The 27,959-nt window shown below is 40.0% G+C and overlaps 1 protein-coding gene across 3 annotated transcripts in view; it reads right to left on the reverse strand.

The window, feature by feature from the left end:
- LOC119519550 (MLX interacting protein) overlaps positions 1 to 27,959 on the reverse strand; it is a 68,942-nt gene that overhangs the window by 16,746 nt on the left and 24,237 nt on the right. For all 3 annotated transcript variants that reach the window (XR_005214043.1, XR_005214044.1, XM_037817246.1), the window contains exons 2-3: positions 4,751 to 4,857; positions 604 to 689 (exon numbers count right to left, since the gene is read on the reverse strand). Coding sequence is in view for 1 of the 3 variants with exons in the window: in XM_037817246.1 (XP_037673174.1) it covers positions 604 to 689; positions 4,751 to 4,857 (193 nt within the window). In the remaining 2 variants the exon portion in view is untranslated. The remainder of the gene's footprint in view (positions 1 to 603; positions 690 to 4,750; positions 4,858 to 27,959) is intronic.

Consider the following 27,959-nt stretch of genomic DNA (forward strand, 5'->3'; position numbering starts at 1 on the left):
TGATAAAAGTAAGATATGCTTGAAAAAAATTAAAACAGTGCAGAAGAGTTAGAAGTAAAAAAAGTTTCCCCTCCCCCTCTGTTACCCAACTCCAATCCCACTCCCCAGAGTATCCTTCTAGACATTTTCTTGAGTGTATAATCACATAGATACACATTTTATATTTTTATTAATATAAAGATACTAAAAATACTTGTTTTTTTTTTTCCATTTATTATTTCTGAGATATATTTCATCTCAATCTATAAAGATCTTGAGGCCATTCTTTAATTGTTAAAATGCCTGCTTATAATGAACCGATATCCCTCCTGGAGACTTCTAGAAGAAATACTGGTTTTATATGAGAGTAGAGGATAAGTCCCAACTGGTGGACCCCTCAGTTCAGGGTCAGCCTGTCTGAGCAGGGAGAACCTCTGGGGCCTGTAGGGTGTTAGAGGCCATGTGCCCCCAACCTCACTTCTCACGGTCAGGCCAGCTGAAAGCAGTGCAGTCCAAAACCTCCCTCGGTGAGCCCAGCATTCACTCCTGGCCCTCAGTGAGCTGTTTCCTCCTAAACTGAGAGTGGTTTCCTTCCCTAGCCACACATGATCCCTTGCAAATTACCTCTGGTCGGCGATGCTCATCTACATCCACAGAGCCATCCAATGGAGTGACAAAGTGGCACACAGGGTTCTTGCGCTTCTCCAAATCTAGATGGAAAGAAGTTGAAACTTCATCATTGTGCCAGTTTGGATATATTATGTCCCCCAAAATGCCATGTTTTTAATGCCATCTTGTGGGGGCAGACGTATTAGTGTTGATTAGGTTGGAATCATGGATTAGGTTGTTTCCATGGAGATATGACCCACTCAACAGTGGGTAATATCTCTTTTTAGATTATTTCCATGGCGGTGTGGCCCCACCCATTCAGCATGGGTCTTGATTTAATCATTGGAGTCCTATATAAGGGCTCAGATAGAAGGAGCTCACTGCTGCAGCTTAGAGAGACATTTTTAAGACAGCCATTGGAAGCTGACCCTGACATTTTAGAGAACGCCATTCTGAAACGTAACCTGGGAGCAAACAGATGCCAGCCACATGCCTTCTCAGCTAACAGAGGTTTTCCAGAAGCCAATGGCCTTTCTCCAGTGAAGATACCCTTGTTGATGCCTTACCTTGGACACTTTATGGCCTTAAGACTGTAACTTTGTAACCAAATAACCTCCCTTTATAAAAGCCGATCCATTTCTGGTGTTTTGCAAAATGGCAGCATTAGCAAACCAGAACAATCACTATAGCCAAGACCACTGAAGAAGCCCGAAGGATCTTTCCTTCTCCTTCCCTTGGAAAACTGGAGATTTCAGGGAAATAAAGGGGACCCAGGTTAAAGGAAAAGGACTTGTCAATAATGCATGAGCTTTTGCAGCAATGAAAATGTTCAAAAATTAATTGTGGTGATGAATGCACAACTATGTAATGGTACTGTGAACAACTGATTTGGATGACTATGCTTTGTGAATACATCTCAATAAAACTGAATTTAAAAAAAATAATGCATGAGCAACTTACAAGAAAACATGAGGAAATATCTTCAACAGGACCTTGTAGTAAGCAACAGATTTTTACACTGCACACCAGAAGCACAAGCAACAAAAGAAAAAAATAGATAAAATGGACTTCAAAACTGAAAACTTCTGTGTATCAAAGGACATTATCGAGAAAGTGAAGACAACCTACAGAACGGAAGAAGATATTTGGAAACCACATAAATAAGGGTTTAATATCCAGAATATATAAAGAACTCCCACAACTCAACAACAACAGCAACAACAACAATACAATTAAAAAAAGGGCCAAGGATTTGAATAGCCATTTCTCCAAAGAAGAGATTTAAATGTCCAATAAGTATATGAAAAGATGCTTAACATCTTTAGCCATTAGAGAAATGCAAATTAAAACTATGAAATTATAATATATAACTTTATATTTTGGAAATTTCAAAATACACAAAGGTATAACGAATAGTATAATGAAAAAAATATTTTTTAAATGTATAAAAACGGAAAATAAGTGTTGGTGGGGATATGGAAGAACCCTCATACATGGTTGGTGGCAATGTAAAATGGCATAGCCACTGTAGAAACAGTTTGGGGGTTCCTCAGAAAGTTAAATATAGAATTACTACTCCCAGTATATCCCCAAAATTCCATTCCAAGATATATATGCCAAAGAATTGAGAGCAGGACTTGAACAGATATTTGTACACCAGTGTTCACTGCAGCATTATTCACAATAGCCAAAAGGTAGAAGAAATCCAAGTATCCATTGATAGATGAAGAGATATACAAAATGTAGTAGGTCCATTTATTTATTTTTCTTTAATTCAATTTTACTGCGATATAGTCACATACCATGTGTCATACAAAGCGTATATTTAATTGTTCACAGTACCACTATATAGTTATGCGTTCATCACCAAAATTAATTTTTGAGCATTTTCATTACCACACACACAAAAATAATAAGAATAAAAATTAAAGTGAAAAAGAGCAATTAAAGTAAAAAAGAACACTAGGTGCTTTTTTTGTTTGTTTGTTTTGCCCCCATTTTTCTACTCACCCATCCATACACTGGACAAAGGGGAGTGTGGTCCATATGGCTTTCCCAATCACATTGTCACCCCTCATAAGCTACATTTTTATATAACTGTCTTCAAGATTCAAAGGTTCTGGGTTGTAGTTTGATAGTTTCAGGTATTTACTGCTAGCTATTCCAATTCATTAGAACCTAAAAAGGGTTGTCTTGTTTTATTAATTTTCTTGGGGTATGGTAGGAACATATTGGAAGCAAAGTAGTTATTTTAGGTTATTTGTTTTCCTTAATCCATAGCTTTGTTTGAAATGTTGTGGGGTTTTTTTGGTTGTTGTTTGCCTGTTTGTTTTTAATTTTTTGATAAACAAAGTTAAAAAATTGAAAAAAATCAGTAGAAAAATGGGAGTAAAAACTAAATGACAAATAGGGTGGGATGGGGGGATGGTTTGGGTATTCTCTTTTCACTTTTATTTTTTATTCTTATTCTGATTCTTTCTGATGTAAGGAAAATGTTCAGAAATAGATTGTGGTGATGAACGCATAACTATATGATCATACTGTGAACAGTTGATTGTATACCATGGATGACTGTATGGTTTGTGAATATATTTCAATAAAACTGAATTTAAAAAAAAAAAAAAAAAAGGGTTGTCTATATTGTGCGTAACAGTGCCCACCAGAGTGACCTCTTGGCTCCTTTTGGAATCTATCTGCCACTGAAGCTTATTTCGTTTAGTAGGTCCATTTAAAGAAATATTATACAACCATAAAAGGAAGGAAATACTGCTCCATACCACAACATGGAGGAACCCTGAAAATACTGTGCTAAGTGAAGAAAGCTGGACACAAAAGAACAAATAGTATATGATTTCTTTTATATGAAATACTTAGAATAAGCAAATTCATAGAGACAGAAAGCAGAAAAGTGGTTACCAGGAGTAGGGGGAAATGGGGAGTTATTGCTTAATGGGTATGAGTTTTTTTGGGGGATGATGAAAACAGTCTGGAAATGGTGAAAGTTACACTGTATTGTCAATATGCTAAATGTTTAAGAATTGTCCATAAAATGATTTACATGATTTTTATGCTACGTATATTTTACCGCAATTGAAAATAAATTATTATTTTTAAAAGGTCTGGGGGAAAGGAGGGCAGGCGGATGGGGAGGATTTGTGTAGAGAAGGTAGGTGGCAGCAAGTCCATCCACACAGTGGAATATTACACAATTGTATAAAAGGGTGACAGTGCTTATGACGGACTGCTAAGGAAAGCTCTCCAAGATGCAGTGAGTGAAAAGGCAAGGTGCAAAGCAGTGTGTTATTAAGCTACATTTGGGCAAAAAATGGGGGCAGGGAATGAGTACCTATTTCTTCTTGCCTACACAGGCATAAACACTCTGGAAGCAGAGATGAGAAACTAAAATGGGGGTTACCCGTGTGCTTGAGGGACAGGGGAGGAAAAGGAGCTTGTTTCCACACAGCACCGTGTTTTGGTACCTGGGGTGGTGGAGAACCAGTACGTTTTTTTTAATTTTTATTTTTTAACTTTATATTATGGGAAATCTCAAAATACATAAAAGTATATAGAATAATATAATGAAAAAAATATATATGGGTAAGAAAGGCGGTCTGGCTTATGAAGAGACACGCCAGCCTCCCACAGCGTGCCCCAGGCAGGCTTATCTTCTGAAATTGCTGGGTTCACCAGCACCCAAGGAGGAGGGTAAGGCCTGCACCTGCCTCTTAGACCTGCAGAAAACGGGAACTGGCCCCCGACTATTCAAATGTCACCTCTTTGTTACACATCCTGACGCCCCTGAAAAGAATGAATCCCTCTCTCCTCTAAGAGCACAGGCCTCTATCCTAACACTGAGCACAGCGTATTGTCATCAATTGTCCGACACATCTGTCCCCTCCAGGCCATGGGCATCTTCACCACAGAGGTGACCTACTGATTTTCACCATCTGACGGCTGACAAGTGTCCAGAGCACCTTTCACTAGAATTTGGCTCGGTTTTCCTTCCTCCACAGAATGCTTAAACACAATGTTCTAAGAGCAGGAAACACGCTCCTGGGCACTGAGGCCTCCAGGTGGTATAACTCTGGGGCGCCTGACCCCACCCTACCCAAGCAAGGTCTGGGGGCCCTTGCAGTCTCCTCCTCACTCCGGCAGCACTTACATTGCATGTACCACGCCCGCCAGATGGCGTTATTGAGCCGGATCTTGTCTCTCCACTGGAGCTTCAGGCCCTTGAAATTCTTCCACTTTGGAGACACCAACTTTCCACTGAAAGGCAAGACAAAGAAGCAAACTCAGCAATTCTTCTTACAGTGAAATGGAATTTTAAAAATGCTGTCCAATCATTCCTGGCCCCCAAACTTCCCCCAAATCCATTACCAGCCTCTGGCTAAGTGTAACAGACTATCCAGGTCCCTGCCCTGGCTCTGGGGTTTGCTTCAAAGTGATGCTGGGACAGGGAGGGCGCAAAGCAGTGGGGAGCAGTGGTGGCGATGGTGTGAGGGGAGGAGGAACAGAACTGGCTGGCTGTTAACTCCTGGAATGGGGTGATGGTTCATGTGGTTGGCTATTATTCTGTCTACTTTTGCCTATCTTTAAAACTTCCCATAATCAAAAGTTTAAAAGAAATCTGTTGGCCACAGAATAAAAACCAAACTCTTTAACCTGGTCTTAGCCCACCTCCTTGACCACCAGTTCCCCTGAGGAACCCGCAATCCAGGCATCCCAAGGTCCCACTGGCCTGAGAAGGTGTCAGGCCCTCACGCCCCCGGCCTCTGCACACAGTCCTCACCCCTTGTGGGACTCCAGCCACCCCTGGCCACCTGTCATCCTTCAGGACGGTGCTCAAACGCCTCGTCCTCTGGGCAGGCACTGGCCTCTGAAGGCAGCTGCTGGATTCCTTCAAGGTTCCTTCCGTGCTGTTTAAACCTCTGGGACAGCATCCGGCAGCCCTCCAGATGGAACTGTCTGTCTGTACACCCACATGCCCTCCAATACACTGTGAACTTCTCCAAGGCAGAGCTCTCTCAGTGTTACTCAGCTCTAAGCACCTAGCACAGAATGTGGCACACAGTAGGGCCACATTTAACAAATCTCCATTGAATGAGCTAAAGAGCCCTTACAAACCAAGCTAACAGCAGGCTCCCCAGGGCAGTGGTCTTCTCCAATAGCCTGGTTTTCCAAGTGCTATGCCAGGAGCTACCTCTGAGAAGCTGGCATAGAGTTTCCCTTTTTCAGATGACTTGAGATAGGCAAAGCACTATTTTTGGTCCCTACCAAGGGAGTCCTACCTGACACTGCCCCTTCTCCAAACCCACCCAGAAAACCCACATGACAGGCGCTGATGTGTCAACAATCACAGCAGCTGGAATCTTCGAAGGATCATCCAAGCAATAAACATTAAGTGACCCACTTGGTTTCTAAAGCAAAGCCCCTGACTGTGCACCTGGAAAAAACCTTGTGCCTCTCCCCACTGAACCCAGCAACAAGCCCGGCTCTGGGGACTTTGGATTACATAGGCCCAGGGGCAGAAGGCAGTGCCCCCTGCAGAGACAATGCACCAGTACATCCTCCTAGAATATGAAGGACACACAGATACAGCAGCCTCAGTCCAAAGGGGGCCACGGGTTTCACAAAAGCGACACACCTTCTTCCCCTTTGCAGTGGGCACTTCTCCCCCAGACCCAAACCCACTTCTAGCTCACTGCCGTGTTAATCAGCTTTTGCCTACATTCAAAAGTCAGGAGCTGTGGTGTTTCAGAGCCTCTACTGTATAACCACATGCTAGCTGGGCAACTCTTGGCAGTCACCGAACTGTTCTGGCACACTGATAACCTCGGTAAAACCAGAAAAATACTGCCTCCTTCACACTGTTTTAATAAGGCAAATCTAAAGCAAAATATAAATATAAGACACTAGTAACCATCTCAATTATCTAGATGTATTACCGAAAGGCCTGATCTTTAAAAAATGTATTGAGGTAACATATACAACATAAAATTTCCCATTATAACTACTTTCATGTGTACAATTCAGTGATATTAACCACATTCACAATATTGTGTTACCATCACCACTATCCATTACCAAAACTTTTTCAACCCCCCAAAAAAGAAACTATGCACCCCTTAAGCAACAACTCCCCATTCCCCCACCTACCAATGCAGTCCCTGTAACATCTGATCTACTTTCTGTCTCTGTGGATTTGCTTATTCTAGGTATTTCATAGAAGTGAAATCATACACTATCTGTCCTTCTGTATCTGGCTTATTTCACTCACCATATCTTCAAGGTTTATCCATATTGTAGCATGTACCAGAATTTCATTCCTTTTTATGGCCGAATAATATTCCATTGCATGGATAGACTGCATTTTGCTTATCCATCCATGTGGTGATGGCCATTGTGAATAAAAGGCAGGATTGTTAACACCACCTCCTGACTTGACAACTCCTCTATTTTTTGTTTGCTACCACTGCTGTCGTCCGGCTCCTCCCAACGTGCCCACTCTCAACAGACCTGGGCAAAGGTCAGCCCAGCTTGCCACTCTGAATCCCACTTAGCTATAGAATCATTTGCTTCTTAAGCTCTCCGAAGGCAGGGACTGGGTCTCATCTACTCTCCCCAAGTGGGTTAAGTGCCTGCTCTGCTGCGCACCGAGGGGAGGATGGACGAGGCAAATGCGGTCCCTGCCTACCCAGGTGTCCAGTGACGCAAAGAAGACGCACGTACCCAGGTGCCGAGTGACACAAACAAGAGCAGCGGGCTGCAGCAGCATTTAATAGGTATAACTAGCCCAATCTGAGCAGTCAGGAGAGGCTTTCTGGGGGAAGCAAAACTTAAACTAAGGCTTTAGGATAAGGAAACCTTAACCAAGGAGAGGAGGGGAGGCCCATGCTGTTTCTTCTTGTGACGGCCCTGGGGTGAGTAAGAACGTGCCTGGTCAGCGCAGTGAGAAACACCCAGCATGGCCACAGTGAGAGGGGAAGCTGGTTCTAGGCAAGGCTGGAGAGCAGACAGAAGTCCAATCATGTTGGGCCTCAAAGCCATGGTAAAGAGTTTGGTCTTCATCCTAACAGCAATGGGAAGCCATTGAAAGGTTTTAAGCAGGGGATCAAGTGATGGAAGACAAACTGTTTTGCCTTTTTTTTTTTTTTTAAAGATCATTCTCATTAAAAAAATTAAAAGAAAAAATACTTGCAATATACATAGCGGACGAAATAAGCAATACCCAGACTATATAAAGAATCTCTGCCCATCAATAAGAAAAAGACAAGTATCGCAGAAAAATGAGCAAAGGGTATAAATAAGCAATTCTTAGGAGAAAAAATACAAATGGCCAACCAACATGGGAAATATGCTCAATTTTCCTAATAATCCTAGAGATGCAAATTAAAGCAAGATACAGTTTTTATTATGTTGACAAACATTTCAAAATTCGAAAGCACAAGGTGTTGGCAGTGGTGTGGGCAAATGCCTCTCGCACTGCTGGGGGCAGTAGAAATGCCACGGCCACAGCACAGGGTGATCTGGGCATGGCCTCTGACCCACCACACGGAGAACCCATGGGGAAGCTTGATAGTTACAACACACACAGAGAACTCAACGGAATAAGTGGAAAAGTTCAGAAATCTGGGAATTTAAAAGTAGCATTTCAAATCCGTGAGACAAAGCTGGGTTGTTTAACAAGTGATGCTAGCTACAAAAGTACTTACAAAAAGTACTAGAAAACACAGGAGTGGGAAAGACACAAAACCCAGAAGTCATAAAGGAATACATACACACATACATATAAGGATAGTATTTGCGGCATTGTTTATAGCAGTTAAAGACTGGAAACAACCTAAATAGTCAAGCACTGGCTGGTTGCACAGCATGATATCCCCATATAATAGCTTTCTACGCAGCTGTTAGTAAGAACTGAGAAAGAGAAAGCAGATTTGCGGCTGCCAGGAGCTGGGGGGAGGGAAAAATGAGGAGTGACTGCTAACGGGTAAGGGATTTCTTTCTGGAGTGATGAAAATGTTCTGGGAATTCGTGGTGATGGTTGCACAACTTGTGAATATAAAAGCCACTGAAGTGTACACTTTAAGAGTGACTGTCATGTGAATTACATCTCAATTTTTTTAAAAAAAGAAAAAGAATGAGGCAGTGCTATGTGTACTAACATACTTCAGCACGTGTTAAGGAACAGAAAGCAAAGTATGAAACAGTGTATATACTGTATACAATATAAATATAGGCTCATATTTGCATAGAATAAATTTGAAGGATACAAGAAACAAGCTAGCAGTTGTTACCTCTAGGAAGAGGAATTCAGTGGCGAGGGACCATACTTTTCATGGTATACTCATTTGCACATTTTGAATTTTGTTCATAGGCATGTTTTACCTATTCAGAAAATAAATTAAAATACAAAAACACTATGACCAGAAATTTTACTTCTCGGTATCTACTCATATGTACAAAGGAGAATGAACAATGAAATTTAAAATAGTATTAGTTATTACTTGTAATAGCAAAATACTGGATACAACTTAATGGCCTGTCAATGGGGAAATGATTAAATAAACTATGGTACCATCATACCATGGAAAACTGTAGCAATTTTTAAAAAGAGAGAAAAATAGCGTTAAGGCAGGAGAGGGGGAAGCAAATTGCTGAACATTACGTGCAGTTTGAGTTCATTAGTGTAAAAAGCCACTAAACCAAGCATGTGTACAAATACATAGATGCATATCAAAGGTCAGGAGAGAACTAGGCCTGAGGGAGGGGAAGGAGGGAGGTCAAAGGGCTTTTTACCCTGTTCTGTTTGCATATTGTACAAGAATGTACTGATGCACTTACATGAATGAATGACATAGATAAAAAGAGAGACTGCTCTTTGCTATAATGTGGGGGAAGGAGCTCCAGCTCTTCACATAAACAGTGGTGTCATCATCTGAGCCCCAGAGTGTATGAGATGCCACGTCTGGACAAAGCCAGCCTCTTTCCCCCAGTCTGTAAGGTCTTCCAGCAACCTGATGTCTAGCCAGGCAGGTGGCTGGGGTGGGGGGTGAGGAATACTTTTTCTATTTTTACGTCCTTATGGAAAAAAAGCAAACTTTCTAATCAACACACATTCCCTCTACTGAAACCCAGGATTCAAAGGCCACTTTCTTTGTGTGTACAACAGTCCCCGAATCCTGAATGAACACCTTCCACCACTGAGGATGGCTGCAGAGAACCAAAGCAGAGGAGATATAACAGGAAATAAGGACCCCTGCAAAGAGAACAACCTTGGCATCTGGAATGGTCAGTTAAGAACTAACCACTGGCCTGTGGAGAATGCAGGGGTATTCGCCTACCCCACCTCCATGGTTGCTAAGATGACCACAGACATAGGGGACTGGTGGTTTGATGGGTTGAGCCCTCTACCACAGGTTTTACCCTTGGGAAGACAGTTGCTGCAAAGGAGAGGCTAGGCCTCCCTATGGTTGTGCCTAAGAGCCTCCTCCCGAATGCCTCTTTGTTGCTCAGATGTGGCCCTCTCTCTCTGGCTAAGCCAACTTGAAAGGTGAAATCACTGCCCTCCCCCCTACGTCGGATCAGACACCCAGGGGAGTGAATCTCCCTGGCAACATGGAATATGACTCCCGGGGAGGAATGTAGACCTGGCATCGTGGGACGGAGAACATCTTCTTGACCAAAAGGGGGATGTGAAAGGAAATGAAATAAGCTTCAGTGGCAGAGAGAATCCAAAAGGAGCCGAGAGATCACTCTGGTGGGCACTCTTACGCACACTTTAGACAACCCTTTTTAGGTTCTAAAGAATTGGGGTAGCTGGTGATGGATACCTGAAACTATCAAACTACAACCCAGAACCCATGAATCTCGAAGACAGTTGTATAAAAATGTAGCTTATGAGGGGTGACAATGGGATTGGGAAAGCCATAAGGACCACACTCCACTTTGTCTAGTTTATGGATGGATGAGTAGAAAAATAGGGGAAGGAAACAAACAGACAAAGGTACCCAGTGTTCTTTTTTACTTCAATTGCTCTTTTTCACTCTAATTATTATTCTTGTTATTTTTGTGTGTGTGCTAATGAAGGTGTCAGGGATTGATTTGGGTGATGAATGTACCACTATGTAATGGTACTGTAAACAATCGAAAGTACGATTTGTTTTGTATGACTGCGTGGTATGTGAATATATCTCAATAAAATGAAGATAAAAAAAAAGTAAATGAATAATAGGGAGGGGTGGGGGTATGGGATGTTGTGTTTATTCTTTTTTACTTTAATTTTTATTCTTATTCTTTTTTTGTGGTAATGAAAATGTTCAAAAATTGATTGTGGTGATGAATGCGCAACTATATAATGGTGCTGTGAACCAGTGATTGTACACTGTGGATGACTGAATGGTTTGTGAATATATCTCAATAAAATTGAATTTTAAAAAAGCAAAAAAAAAAAAAAGAACTAACCACTGGGCTTACAAACCCGATCTTATCTCTGCTTTGTTACTTAAGAAAAAGGGTGGGTAGGGATGCAAACAGTAAGAGCATTTTCCTAGAGAAGTCAGATTACCCCAACAGCTTCAATCACTTACAACAAAAGGGGTGGGAAGATACTGACAGGAAATTAAACCCCATAGGCTAGAAACCAAATGTGACAGGGTCCAGTATGGAGGTTTCCGCTTCTTCCTCCCCTCTTGATGAGATGTCTCACTTTTCCTTGAGGTTTATGCCAAATACGGTTAAACTTCAGCACGAATATGTAGAATTTCAGAATGTTCAACTGGTATCACCCTATCACTCCAGACTTCAGTACTATCACAACAGCCAACAGGTGGCGCTGAACAAACACAAAGTGAGTCCAAAAACAAAAATAAAACAATCGTCCAACAGACAGAAGGCGAAAAAGTTATCAAAGTTGTTTTTTAGGTGATTGACACCCCCTTCCACACACACACATAAACCCTATAGAAATTTCAAGTCAAGATCTGAAGAAGAAACATGCACAGTTCCATTAAAGAGGAAAAAGGATTCCATAGACAAATATGTTTGAAAAATGCTGGGTTAAGTTTCTTTACTGACAGACTTCTTAGAGCCTTTAATATGCTAGTGTGTAGTGTGAATCTTCAAGGATGGAGAGAGGAGAAATGTCCTATGCAGAGATTCACAAACCAAATCTGCACTGGAACCCTTTTCACAGGATACCCAAAGGCTAATTTTCCAAGAAACATATTAGGAAAAACTGCCCTAAAAAGTTCACCTAAAAAGGAACCTGAAATGGGGTGGGAGAGCTCCAGAGGGTAGTATCCCTGCTCCCCTCCCCCAGTTTAATTCGTCCTCTGGGCACTGTTGATTGGGACACCTCTTAGTCTAAACTCAGGCACACGCCATAGCACGTCTTGAGAGTATGATCAGCAACACATTATGAAAATCTCTGTGGAACCAACGGCTTTTCCCCAGTACATGAAAGTCTTCTTCCTGCTGTAACCTCTCCCACCCACCCACTCTACAGACAGGTAGAGTGGATTATGTCACTAGTGAGAACAGAAGGACAAACTGGGCATGGGTGGAAAGCCTGAGGTTCAGACCACATCCTCAAATATCAGCCCTCGCAGCAACATGGGCTTGCCCGTCAGGGCAATGATCTCCCGGAACTGGACTTACCCATTGACCTAACCCTCCTCCATGCTTTGAAGACGGAAGGCCAAGGTCTGAGTCGGACTCATCTCAGTGTGCAAGGACAGTGCCTGGCACATGGCAGTGCTAAATGCGGAGTTATTAGGTGAGTGGGAAACTTTGTCATGAAGAAAAATCTATGCACTACACACTGCATGGCCATCCTTCATAGAAGCCAGAAATTCACAGTACAAGAAAGGTCTCTTCCAAAACTTCTGTTGGATGGAACTGGCAAACTATGAATTCTTCAGAGGTCTAGCAAGAGACTGCTTTGGAATGGGAGTTAAACTGCAAGCCTTGCACAGACAGGAGGTGCAGTTAAGAATAGGGAGCGCATAGGAGTGAAGGGGCAGGACTGAGGCAGGTCTTTCAGATTCAGTCGGTCTCAAGCTGGATTCTGCTTCTAACTCTTAGACCACTGTCTCCAAAAGAAAGCAGGCAGAGGCCTCTGGGATCCATCATTATAAGTCCAGAAAAGTGGTGTAGTAAATTCACTTATTCATTCAACCACAAGTGTTTGTTATGGAATAACATTTCTGCACCATTTCTGATGCTTCCTGGAGGGATATCCATTAACAAAAACATTCCTGGCCCTGCCCTTCCTCCTCCTCCTCCACAGACAGGTAGAGTGGATTATGTCACTACTGAGAACAGAAGGACAAACTGGGCATGGGTGGAAAGCCTGAGGTTCAGACCACATCCTCAAATATCAGCTTTATCAACAATAAAGGTAATATTTTGACCACCATCTGCTGACTTGGACTCAGGCAAGGAAGAGAAGTCTAATGAGCTGGCACTGGGATGGGCAAAAATAACTGTGCATCTTGTTAGAGGGCAACTAACTGTTGTCTATCAACATTTTAAATGCACATCCCTTTAACCTGCAATTCCACTTCTAGAAATCAATTCTACAGGCTCACTTGCACATGGCTCTAAGACACAGAAGGACAGTAAACTGCAGCACTGTTTACAGTACCCAAGGCTGGAAATGCTCTAGATGTTCATCCAAGAGGACCGGCTAAGTAACTGTGGCATGTCCACACAGTGGAACACTATGGAATACGGGAAAACACACACACACATTTTTATATGCTCCTATATAGGCAAGATCTACAAAATGCATTATGTGATGAAAAAAGGCAGCAAGATATACAGTATGGCTCCCATTTGTACATAAAGGGACACACACACATGCACACACACACACACACACACACAAAGAATGTTTCAGGAAGGACACATGAGAAACAGGTAACAGCAGCACAGTCTCCCCTATGGAGAAATGAACTGAGAATTAAGGGGTCCGGTGAGGAGATTTAGTTTCATTGTTTAACTCTTTTGTACTGTTTAAATATAACATGCGAATATACTTTTTTTTTTTTTTCTCCAAAATAAACAAGAAAAAATAGTCCAGGCCCAGTCCAAGACCTTATAGGGCTGATAGTTTATTGGGAAGGCAATTAATCACACAAACAGATACAGAATTTGTGAACAAGTCAATTCTGTACCCTAAATCCAAATATGAGGACATTAGCTGGGAAGTGGTTTTCTTTAACGAGTGAGTGAGTAAATGAATGCTCAGCCTGGAGGCTGGTCTCTCTTCCAGGACTACAATTCTTTTTCTTCAAAAGAGTGATCTGTTCCTGGGGATCTGGGACTAGTCCCACAGGCTGCTGGGAGCCAAAACTAACAGGCTCCAGACAGACAAAGGTTCAGTGAGGAGCCAAGACGTGGGGAGCAGCCAAGGCAGAGAGGGAGGGTGGGCGGCCCACCCAGCAGAGACAGCTCCGGGAAGGAGCGCCTGTGAGTCTCAGGCCTCTCCCACGCCCACACACGGGCCATCTCGCCAGCGCCTGACATTCTTCCTGCCTGTGAGTCTTCATCTTTTCTACATTCAACGACAGTCCTGTTGGAGTGTCCTGCAGGCCCCGAAGGTGACAGCAGCAAGGCAGCAGATGCTCCTGAGGCCCCCGTGCCAGGTGTGTCCTACTGACCAGGAGCCAGCAGAGAGCGTGAGCCCTTGCACAGGTGGTTGTGCTGGTGGCAGAGGCAGCCATCTGCCTGAGCATGTGTGGGAGGTTCATGTTTGTTTTGTGTAAAAGGTGGGGAGTGATCATTTCCATGACCATCAGAACCAGGGCCACCAGAAGGAGTGGACACCAGGCAACATCTGACTGCCTTCACCCTGATGGCGAACTCCAGGGACCTGTGTCCTCGTGGAACGCATTTCCCGCTCAGGTTCTGGCCTTCTGCTAAGGACAGGTGCCACCAGGCTGATATCTTTTCTGAGCAAATAAAGTCAAGTGGTCTGCATTTCTGGACAAGTTCCATAACCTGCTGAGTGCCCCCCTCTATACAGTGGTGCTGATACGCACCTCCCAGGAGAGGTGTGAGCTCACGAGCAGGTGGGAAAGGACCGAACTCTGCCTGGCACACAGAAAGAGCTGGGAGAATCTGGGGCACGTTCCAGAGGTCTGGCTGATTTGAAACACGTTCCTGAATTTTAGTTGATTCTTGGGCATGTCCCTGGGTGTTAAAGCCTTGAGTTTCCTATCAGATTCTAACCATAACTGGATTTTCAGGAGGAACAGGGAAGCTCCATATCATAGGATTATTTGCCAGGAGAGGAAACCTGAATCCAGCACCCTGGGGCACTCCTGCCTCCTCTGAACCAGACTTATAATAGGTAAAAACTAGTATCTCACTTCAATTTGTATTATTTGCTAATAATACTTAATATTTTAAAAATAAGTTTATATTGTGAAAAGCTAAGAAAATGTAATTTCAAATGCTCCCTGGTTTATAACATAAGTCTCACATGTTGTTGGGCATAAGAAGTCACTGCACAGATACTTCTGGAGAGCAAAAATGTTAACGGACAATACAGGCTGCATACAAAAAATGGATCTTCCATTAGTTTGCTGTGTAATATGTATTTAGGAAAGAGACAGTTTTGTCAACCTCAAGAGTAACTATTTTTAAGAATGTAAATATGTATTAATTCTTGTATCTTTTATGGTAATTTTGCACACTGCTTCCAAGAATTGTTATACAAAACCATTTAAAATAAAAGGTATCCTTGCATTACTGACCACACATAAATGTCTGTTGATAGCAGGGGTTTTTGCAATAATGCAATTGTTCACTGTTAATTATGTTTAATATTGATCACATCTGATCACATTGCTGGGACTGAAGAATTCTGCAGATGACTTAAAAAACATAATATATTTTTCGTTATCTTAATAAAGCAACAATTAAAAAATAAGCTTATTAGTCTTTTGTCTCTTATTTTATGAACTGTTTGTTCACACCTTTTTTTTTTTTTACTGTATTTTGAAATAACTGTAGACTTACAGGAAGTCACAAAAATAGTACAAAGAGTCACAGCTTTCCCTGGTGGCGGCATCTTGTATAGTGGCAGTACAATATCAAACTAGGAAACTGGCTTTGGTAGATTATTAACTAGATTACAGACCTTATTTAGTTTTCACCATCCACTGAAATGTTAGTTCTTTTCTTGCTATTTTCTATTTGTAATATAATTTTAATGATATTAATCCTTTGTAGCTAATGTTTTTACAAATGTTTCCCTTAGCTTTTTCATTGTCTTTTACTTCTTTTTATGGTACAACTTTGAATAAATAAGTTATATATTTATGTAGTAATATCTATTGGTCTTTCTTTACAATTCCTTTTATTACTTCCCTGCCTGACCACCGAACCCCATCCACAGAGATTTAATTTTCACTTCTCTTTTCTAGCTTTATTTAGTTTTTAAAAACATTATATACCTATACTGAAAGAAAATTCAAACAATACAGAACAGCACAAAGAATGAAACCTGCAATTCCACCACCTAGAAATAACTGTTGTTTAAATTTTGGTGACAATATATATTTATCTGAGTATGTATAAATACAGAAAAAGATATAAATACATGAATAAACATAACACTTAAATATGTGGGATCATACTGTTATTGTTTTATCATCTTTTTTTTCACTCATGTCACAGACATCTGTTATGCCAATATAGTTTTATATTATTTTTACTGACTACAGAATATTCCACTGTATATAATTTTTAAAATCTACTAAATCACTTTTCCATAAAGAGATAAGTATTTATATTAATAGCCTATGTTGTTTATATTTTTCACTACTATAAATGATGCTGTGATGAACATCTGGTACTTAAATCTTTGCGCCACTGTGTGATTGTTTCTGTAAGATAAATTCCTAGAAATGGAAAAGCTGAATCAGAAGATATGTGTACATTTACAATTTTGTTATAGTCAAAGAATCTTTCAAAGTTTATACCAATTTACACTCCCAACACCAGGCCTATTTCCCCAAACTATCACCTAATATTAGTTATTATTAATGTTTGCTATCTGACAAAGAAATTAGTTCACTAATATTCTCATGTTTATGTTTTTATACTTATTAGCTGTTGGATATTTTTACTTTAATCATCTACAATATCTTTTGCTTATTTTCTGTTTCTTTTTCTTGTTGGTTCATGAGTGCTCTTAGTTTGGAAAAAACAGCTGGAATGCAGACGACAGAGTTAATAAACCCTGTCTTGACTGTTTGTGTTTGTCATGACTATTTATCTTTGTCTTTGACTACTTATGGTGGACTTTTCGTTTTATGCTACTTAACTTTTTAATATACGGTGGTTTTTTGTTGTTATTTTCATTAGAAATTTTTCATTAATGTAGTCAAATTTAAGAAGTCATTTCTTTCATATTTCTGGTTTTTGTGTCACACCCCAGTGTGTGAAAACATTTTATCTATGTTTTCTTCTAGTACTTTCAAAGCTTCATTTTTTATACTCAAGACCTTGCTCCATCTGGAATTATTTTGGTATAATAAGTGATAAAAGGACCATGCTTAGTTAAATAATCCATCTTTCCCATTAGATTAAACTACTATCTTCACCACATACTACACTCCCACATACAGACTTGGGACCACTCTGAACTCCCTATTTATTTTGTGCCTATGTTTTTAATGGTTTCACTTTCTATATTTAACTCTGATTCACCTGAGAGGGGATCAATTTAGTTGTTTAGACAGCTCACCCAAATAAATTCCAACAAACTACAGGATTGTCTCATCTTCTTTCCCCCGTTAATTAAAACACTTCCATTAACGTGTTAAATCATAACAAACTCTAAGGTTTGTTCTTGTGCTGTGTTCCACTGATTTGTGTTCCACTCTTGTATTAGGATCACACTGATTTAATAATTCTAACTTTATGATATGCTTCACTATCTGGGTAAGGTTAGTCCCCATCACTATTTTTTTAAACAAATTTTAGAATTCCTGCCTATTTATTCTTCCATGTAAACTTTACAGTCAAGGTGTCAAATCTCAAAAGAAAACTATTCTGGTATTTGTTTGATGCTGTACTTAATTTATAAATTAATATAGGCTGCACTGACCGCTATAATTTCATCACTTCCATCCTAGATCCCAATATGTTTCTCCACTTATTCAAGCTAATTAACCTACTTAAAAAGTCAGAGAAATCCAAAGCTACCTGGTTTTCTATAATTTTTTTTCATACATGTCCTTCACATTTCTGATCATAATACTTTTTACAACATTTTTAAATAATGTAAAAAGAAAATTTAGAAAGAGAAATCAGCAAAGCAAAATTGCATAGCTGCACCACCCAAACACAAACACTGTCCACATTTTATAATACCCAACAGAGCACCACCTGACGTTTTTAAATAATGTAAAAAGAAAATTTAGAAAGAGAAATCAGCAAAGCAAAATCGCATAGTTGCACTACCCAAACACAAACACTGTCCACATTTTATCGTATCCAACAGAGCACCACCTGGCTAAGGCGGTAGTTGCTGCCCTCACCTTAATCCAAGTGGCTAAGCCAGGCCTACAGGTGAGAGGTTTCTATTATGTTCACTCTTAGGAATAATGACCCCCAAAGAATATAGCTTTTCCCAAGCACTTTATCCACCAACTGAAAAGGTAACTGGTAGGTTCAAATATTCACGAAAGTAAGATTTTTACCAAAAAAATGAAAAAACTCCACCCATTTTCAGACATCTGGCTTAAACAGGAAGTAAATCAACGAACTGAGTTTTCTATCCAGAGTATATACCTGGAGGCAAGACCCTAGAACTTGGCTACCAGAGATACTATAGAAGGGGATGAAGCTTGGAAATATTTTAGGGCTCCTTTGAAGACTGGCGAGAACCAAGTTGTTATCACTACCACTAACAGTCATTTTCAAGGCACTGGAAGATATATAACCTACTTAAAGGCAGAGAAATCTGAAGCTTTCTGATGCATTTCAAAAGGATAAGGTTCCATTCTCCAGGCAGCCAAAGCCTATAAATAAGCTTTAAAAGCATCGGCTCTCTTTCTAAAAATCAGTTTAACTATTAAAGAAAACCTAAGGAATCTGTTCTCTATGGAATTTGAAACCCCACACCTTGACTTTGATAATAACTAGGGTCACAGAGACATTATGGTAAGTTAACTGAAATCCGTATGGGTGCAGCTATCAAATTCTAAACTTTATTGGGGCTAGAGCTGGTAGTTAATTTTCTGTAGCACCTATTACATACAGTGTCCTGTGCAATAAGGAAGATGCTTAAAAAAAGAAATGGGTCGATGAAGAAGTTCTGGAAATAGTGGTGACAGTTACACATCATCATGAAATGTACTTAATGCCATTTAACATACACTTAAAATAGTTAAAATGGTAAATGTTAATTATGTATATCTTATCACAATAATAAAAAAAAAAAGAATTAAGTCTAAAACTGGTCAATTAAGAAACTGTGGAATCAGTATATTATTTAGAGCTTTGGAGGCAACAACCAAAATAATTAAAAACAAAAATCTGTAAGGGAAGCTACCATCTGGGTTCAAGTCTGAGGTTAGAGAGGAGTGGAATAACGGGGACCGGGATGAAAAAGGGAAGATGATTCAATGTGAACAGGAAGCTAGTCTAACAGAACCTCTGTCAACTTCTGTGTTGCACTCAGTGTCACTTTGCCTGTTCCCATGATGTTCCCATCAGTATCCCAAGGAAACCTATGATTCTGAAAGCCAAAAAAAAAAAAAAAAAAAAAAGGGTTGATAATGATAAGAATTGGACATTTTCAGGATGTATGTGGCCTAGATACAAAAATACTCAACAAAATACTAACAAACTGAATTCAACAGAACATTAAAAGGATTATACACTATGACCAAGTGAGGTTTACCTCAGGAATGTAAGGGTGCTTCAGCATAAGAAAAGAACCCAGTGTAATAAACCATATTAATAGAATGAAGGGGAACAACTACATGATCATCTCAACAGATGCAGAAAAGGTATGTGACAAAATCCAGCTCCCTTTTTGAAAACTAGGTATAGAAGGGAAATCCCTCAACATAATAAAAACCATACAAGAAAAACCTACAGCAACTATCATATACAATGATGAAAGACAAAAAGCTTTGCCCTAAGATCAGGAACAAGAAAAGGATGCCTGCTTTTACTGCTGTTATTAAACACTGTACTGGAAGGTCTAGCCAGAGCAATCAGACAAGAGAAAGAAATATAAGGCATCCAGATGGAAAAGGAAGAAGTAAAGCTATCCCTGTTCGCAGATAACATGCTCCTATGTATAGAAAATTGTGGGAAATTTACAAGAACGCTACTAGAGCTTATAAATAAATTCAACAAAGTGCCATGGTACGAGAACAACAAGCAAAAATCATTTGTGTTTCTTTACAATAGTAATGAACATTCTGAAAAGGAAATAAAGAAAAAAATTCCATTTACAGTAGTAACTAAAAGAATCACATATCTAGGAATAAATTTACCCAAGGACATAAAGGATATGTACATGGAAAACCACAAACATTGCTGAACAAAATTAAGGAAGCCCTAACCAAATGGAAGAACATTCCGTGCCCATGGACTGGAAGACTAAATATTGTTAAGATGTCAATTCTACCCAACACAATTTACAGATTCAATGTGATCCCAAATAAAATTCCAACAGTCTTCTTGGCAGAAATGTAAAAACCAAATTTATATGGAAGTTAAATGTATATATGGAAGGGTAAAGGGCTCTGAATAGCCAAAAACATCCTGAAAAAGAACAAAGTTGGTGAACTCACATTTCCCAGCTTTAAAACTTATTACCAAGTTACAGTAGTCAAAACATGTGGTACTGGCACAAGAACACATATATAGACCAATTAAACAGAATTGTGAGTTCAGAAATAAACCCTCACATCTATGGCCACATCTACTCAATGAGGAAATAGTCTCTTCAACAACGGTGCTGAGAAAACTGGACAGCCACTTGTTAAAAAATGAAAGTGGACTCCTACCTCACACCACATACAAAAATTTTAACAGAAACGGATCAAAGACCTCAATACAAGAACTAAAATATAAAACTCTTAGAAGAAAACATGGGAATATTTTCAGGACCTGTATTAGGCAACGGATTCTTAAACTTTACACTGAAAGCACAAGCAACAAGAGAAAAAATAAATTGGACTTCATCAAAATAGAAAAATTTTGTGCAAAGGACATTATCAAGAAAGCGAAAAGAAAACCTACAGAATGAGAGAAAATATTTGGAAACCATATATATATATAAGGGTTTAATATTCATAATATATAAAGAACTTCTACACTCAACAATAAAAAGGCAAACAACCCAATTTTAAAATGGGCAAAGGACTTGAATAGACATTTCTTCAAAGAAGATTTTAAAATGGCCAATGGCACATGAAAAGATGCTCAATGTCATTAGCTATTAGGGAATGCAAATCAAAGCCAAGTGAGAAACCATTTCTCACCCACTAGAACAGCTACTATTAAAAAAATCAAAAAGGAAAAATAACAAGTGTTGGAGAGGATGTGGAGAAACAGGAGCCCTCATTCATTGTTGGTAGGAATGTAAAATGATGCAACTGCTGCGGAAAACAGTTTGGCGGTTGCTGAAAAGTTAAACACAGAATTAGTCTATGACCTGGCAATTCTACTCCTAAGTATATACCCCAAAGAACTGAAAGTAGGGACCTGGACAGATAACTGTACACCAATTTTATCACAGTATTATTCACAGTAGCCAAAAGGTGGAAGCAACCTATGATTCATGTCCATCAACACATGAATGGGAAAACAAAATGTGGTATATCCATACAATGGAATATTATTCTGCCGTAAAAAGAAGTGCTAGTACATGCTATAACATGGATGAAACTTGAAGACACCATGCTGAGTGAAATAAGCCAGACACAAAAAGGACAAATACTGTATGATTTCTCTTATATGAAATACTTTGAATAAGCAAAATCAAAGAAACAGAACAGTGGTTACCATGGTGGGGGCAGCAGAGAATAGGGAGTTACTGTTAAATAAGTATGTGTTTTGTTTTGCGATGATGGAAATAGATAATGGTTAAAGTTAATAGTATTGTCAATGTACTTAGTAAGAAAGAACTGTCCACTTAAAATGGTTAAAATTATTTTTATATTATGTACATATTACAATTAAAAATAATTTTAAAAAGCAAAAAAAAAAAAAAAAGTAAAAATAATTCCAAAATAGATAATAAAGGTCGATATGCTTGACTCAGAGGAGAGTCTTTAAACCCTAAGTCTAATTACTCTTATTTTATACTCAACTTAATAAGTTATGCAAACCAACAGAAAATGGGAAAGATTAGACAAAATTGGAGGGTAAGTGGTAAACTCAAAGCAAAGCAAGTGCCAGCCAACAATCAGGAGAAGACAATCAATCATTAACAAACCCAACTCTCAGGAGAGCCTGGAATCATTGAATAGAGAAGCAAATATACTTAAATGGTGCAAGAATATCACAAAATTACTACAACAATACAACAGATATTATTTAGAACTAAAAACCACTGAATTGTACACTTTACACAGGTTAACTTCATGATATATAAATTACATCTCAATAAAGCTGTTAAAATTGTTCAATAAAAATAATGATATTTTAGGTTGTATATGGATTACTAAAATAAAAATTAAAAAGAAACGTAATATTCAGAAATAGACCTCTAAATAACCAAAAGTTACATCACACCTGAAATGTTCAAGAAAGCAGTGAAGATTATTACGCATTTCAGAGAGACTTCTACTTTCCATTAAAACTTGATAGTTTTTAAAAAGAGATGATTAAAGAAGTAAACATCAGTTATCTGGAAAACTGGCTCATTAGAGGAAGTTCTATCCTTTAAGAAAAAGGGCAGATAACAGGTACTTTTGCTGATGCATTCTTTTGTATTCCTCAAAACTTACTATGTAGGAGATTCCCAAGTCTATCTCTGAATAAACGCTAACCCTGCAGATAAGGTCGTTTTATATGGCCATGCTTATCATACGGCTCTGTCCAAACCCTGTATAATCTCCCCCCTTCACAGTTCCATCTTTGTGAAAAAGCACTTTAACTGGGCTGTCTTGGACACAGGCCTTAAAAGCAATTTTTTGTTTTTAACAAAACACTGCATTTTCTCCATCTAAGCTCTTCAAGTGCCAGCCGGGAACCACACTATATTTGGCAAGCTTTAACTTCCAATGCAGGGAAACTAAGCTCCTGACTTTGGGAGGAAATGGGGTCTCGCCCTCTTGTGTGAGCCACCTCCATCCAGTGCGTCCTTAACGCCCTTACTCCTTCAGGGCTGGGATTGCCACAAAGACGTCTGGATGTGACTAATCGGACCACACAAACATGAAATTGAACTCAGGAGCAGAGGTAAAACAATGCAACCTAAGTCAGCATCAGAGAGAACCAAAACACTGTCTCTGATCCCAGTCTTGAGGGACTGAGCTTGGGAATTCAGCCAGAGAAAGCATTCCCTCTTCGTGATTAACTTTGTAGCATGAAATGTCATACACGTGATGGCTGCAGACACCAGGCCAAAAAGTTCAGTGGGGAGGTCAGCTGGGGCAGCACCGACAACAGGAGAGGAACAGGCCAGAGTGGGTGATCTCGTGTACAGAACAGGCAAGTGCCAAGTGAGGCCGAGTCCCAGGCCAGCAGAGTCCTCCATGGAAACTCAGTACTCACAGGGCACTACCAAGAGGCAAGCTACAACCCAGCTGGGGTGCAGGGTCAGCCTAGGATGGCTAACCACTGGCCCAGGAGACAGCTGTCCACTCTGGAATAGTTAGCTAATCCACCTACGATACTGCTGCTGCTGAGAAGAGAAGGCAAAAGAAAGCAAACCCGCCCCCCACCCCACCCCAGAACTGGCAATCCTTCTCCCAGCCTACCCCCCAGGAACAATGGCTAAGGTTGAAGAAAAGAAGCCAGTTTCAGAGCACTGGAGGGATTCAAACCAAACCAACTGGCACTTGATTCAAAACAATGATTGCTTTGTCTGGAGAATGCAACAGCGTGACAAGGGCTGGTTGAAAAACCAACATTCCTCTCCTAATGTCTACCTTCTTCTCCCCATGACTTTGAGAAGCCACCTTTAAAAGGAAAAACAAAAAAAGTTACACACATAAACCATGTGACACAACAGAAGTCAGGCCAGCTTACGTGGCCCAGCCCACTCCACAATGATGACACACCACAGGGGATGGCTGCTTTGCAGACATGGATTTCCTATCCAAGACCTCAAGCTCCTAAAACGGAGTGAATCTCACTTAGTGAGATCCTTCCAGGGACCCCAGCCAAGAAAGAACAAAGGGCTGAAATGTCAAGTTTTTCTACAATGCTCCGAAATCAACGTTCCAGTCACTTTGAGAAGGCAGCACACTGAAGACCTCCTTTTGAGCTACCTAGCCCAGTGGCTGCTTCCAAGGTTTACAAGCCTGCAATCTGCTACTCTGGGGCTCTCTAGAGTAGCAAAAAGAAATAAATTCTCTCTGCTGGGTAGAACTGGGGCAGGTGGGGAGGAGGGGAGACAGATTATAATATGCTGCCTTACTCAATTCATTTTTTACCAATCAGTGGCAATCATCTCAAACACTACAACCCACAACTCCAAGGAGTCAGCAACAAGCTCAAAAACAATGATAAGCAAACAGAAAGTTATCAGGTACAAAGCAGCTGGCTAAATACAACCCAAGCCACCTCAACTGTAATCAAAGGTCTCTGATCTGAGAAGCATCTAGAAGAGGCAGAACATACCAAAGGTGAGCTTCTCTAGCACCACCTGCCTGCTGGCTCAAGGACAATGCCAAGGACAAGCCAGACGCTAAGCAGATAATGACTTTCTTTGCTTTTGTGAGGCCAGGCTTTCCTAGGGGACAAAACTTCTGCCAAGATTTCTCTTTTCATGGGGAAAAAAAAAATATAGGACTCCAAACTAGAGGGAAATAGGAACCAGTCCAATAGAGATAGGAGAACAGCCTAAGAGAGTGCAAGGAGGCTGGGAGCCAGGTCTCTGCTGGGCGAGGACATGGAGGCCCCATTAAGAGAAAGGAGTTCTGAGCAAGAAAGTAGCCAGGTAGATGACAAAGTCACAGCGGGTAGCGTAACTGTGCATAGGGCAGCATGTTGGGCCTAATCCAAACCTCCTTATGTCTTCAATCAACAGCCCCTCATCCAAGCACTCGTACAACAGTAAAGGTGTTGGGATAGGTAGAATCACAGGAATTCCATCAAATCTGATCACAATGACTAGAAAGGCTGCCAAAGCCATAGAGATCAGCACCTCTGGACTGGATATAAGAAAAAGTATTTATGCCCCCTACGTGGGACCTGACTCCCAGGGGTGTAAATCTCCCTGGCAACACAGGATATGATGCCCAGGGATGAGCCTGGACCTGGCATCGTGGGATTGAGAAAATCTTGACCAAAAGGGGGAAGAGAAAAGAAACTAAATAAAGTTTCAGTGGCTGAGAGATTACAAATGGAGTTGAGAGGTCACTCTGGAGGGCATTCTTATGTACTATATAGATATCCGTTTTTAGGTTTTAGTGTATTGGAATAGCTAGAAGGAAATACTTGAAACTACCAAACTGTAACCCAGTAGCCAAGATTCTTGAAGACAATTGTATAACTATGCAGCTTACATGGGATGACCGTGTGATTGTGAAAACCTTTTGGTTCACACTCCCTTTATCCAGTATATGGATGTATGAGTAGAAAAATGGGGACAAAACGTAATGAAAAATAGGGTGGGATGGGGGGATGATTTGGGTGTTTTTTTTCACTTTTATTTTTTATTCTTGTTCTGGTTCTTTCTGATGTAAGGAAAATGTTCAGAGATAGATTGTGGTGATGAACACATAACTATGTTATCATACTGTGGACAGTGGATTGTATATCATGGATGATTGTATGGTGTGTGAATGTATTTCAATAAAACTGAATTTAATTAAAAAAAAAAAAAAAATGGATGGCAGAGGCAAGGCTCCAACGTGAACTTTTTCTTGGTATATACAGAAATGCCTAGTCAAGTTCCTGAGATGGAAAAAAGGTATAGAATGAAAACTTAAAAATTTATAGTATGACTAAAAATAAAAGCCATAAGAGCAATGGCAACACAAATATCCTTTGTGTTTGATTTTAGATATGTATGAATGTATATATATTCACTTTTTAAAATGTAAATTATTTTCCTGTGTCAGACTTTAATTAAATTTAACTGTAATGTAGCCCTTAATGAATATTTATAAATAAGGAAATTGATTTTTATTTATACTTCACACTATAATAATTACACAATAAAGTATTCAAACTGAAAAAAAAAAAAAAAAATTGATGGAGTGATTACATGGGACCCGACTCCCAGGGGTGTAAATCTCCCTGGCAATGAAGAGTATGACTCCCGGGGATGAATGTGGACCCGGCATCATGGGACTGAGAGTACCTTCTTGACCAAAAGGGGGATTCAAAATGAGACGAAATAGTTTCAGTGGCTGAGAGATTCCAAATGGAGTCGAGAGGTCACTCTGGTGGACATTCTTATGCACTATATAGATAACAACTCTTAGGCTTTAATGTATTGGAATAGCTGGAAGTAAATACCTGAAACTACCAAACTCCAACCCAGCAGTCTGGACTCCTGAAGACAATTATATAATAATGTAGATTACAAGGGGTGACAGTGTGATTGTGAAGACCTTGTGGATCACACCCCCTTTATCTATGTATGGATGAGTGGAGGAATGGGGATAAAAACTAAAGGACAAATGGGGTGGGATGGGGGGATGATTTGGGTGTTCTTTTTTCACTTTCATTTTTTATTCTTGCTCTGGTTCTTTCTGATGTAAGGAAAATGTTCAGAGATAGACTGTGGTGATGAACGTATAACTATGTTATCATACTGTGGACAGTGGATTGTATATCATGGATGATTGTATGGTGTGTGAATGTATTTCAATAAAACTGAATTTAATAAAAAAAATTGATGGAGTGATGAATGCACAACTATATGATGGTACTATGAACAGGTGATTGTACACCATGGATGATTGTATGGTATGTGAATGTATCTCAATAAAATTGAATTTAAAAAAAAAGAAAAAGTATTTAAGTTGTTTTTCTGAGTCTTGTTTGGCTTTTCCTTTCCCATATCAAGGCAGGTCACAATTTTTTTTTACTCACAGAAACATGCATATACATTGCCTCACCATTACACGTGAATTCACCACAGGCAAATAGAATTCCCACCTGGAAGCCTAACCTTGCATCAAGCTCTATGGCTCTACTTATGTCTGGAACAACAAAAAGCCAAGGGACACATTCAGCTGCTAACATCACTGCAAAGCATCCAGTGCATCTGTCTGCCTGCCAGAAGGACCAAAACATGGACATGCAAACTGGGCTCCAGTAGAGGCATTACAGAAGCATCTGGCTTCATCCTACTGGCATGCCGCTGACACACAGGTAAAAGACCATCCATTTGGTCCCCTGCCCCTCTGACAGGCTGTTGAGAAAGCCCTGAAAACCCAGGGAGTTTTCATATCAGCACCCCAGAGCACCAGAACAAAGGCCACTTTCCACCGCAAACTGCTAACCACCGTTCCTCCTCCGTGATAACCTGATCAATGGGTGGAAGCGCAGGTGGTGGTACCTCCTTTTCCAATATGAATTTCTGCCTTTTTCCAAGAATCCTGAAAGGTTCTTAGTTTAAAGGACTCTGCCAGGAAGAATGAGGAAACAGAGGGCTATTTTCAGAGAAAGTAGCCAAGCTGGGGTGTGGGGACAGAGATGACTGGACAGGGACCCAGAGGTGCCTCAGGGGCTGCAGAGAGGACCACGAGGTGCTCTTGAGGCTCGACAGAGAAGGACTCAATCAACATCGAACGTCACTCAGAGAAGCGCTGTTGGCCACCGAAAAACACTGCGGAGGAGTATTCGGGGGCTTAGAAAGATGTCTACAACCTATTAAATGGGAAAAAAGATACAGTCACCATGCAAAAAATAAAAAGGTCTGAAAAGATAAATACTAGAGAATTAACAGTGGTTATCTCTGGGTGTTGGGATTTTGATTTCTTCTTTTAGCATTATTTTTCCTAATTTTTCTGATAACATAAAATAAATCAGTTTAAGAGGAAAAGATTAACTTCTAATCTTTAAAAAATGTTATTGTAACATGTACAACATAATATTTTTAATAGTAAAAAAAATACACTATGAGACACAGAGGAATAATGATGAATAAAAATTGAAAGAAGGCCTAGGAAATGCCATCAAATAAAAAAATAATAATAAGATCC

Source organism: Choloepus didactylus, chromosome 23 (assembly GCF_015220235.1).
Source record: "Choloepus didactylus isolate mChoDid1 chromosome 23, mChoDid1.pri, whole genome shotgun sequence".
Classification (NCBI taxonomy): Eukaryota; Metazoa; Chordata; class Mammalia; order Pilosa; family Megalonychidae; genus Choloepus; species Choloepus didactylus.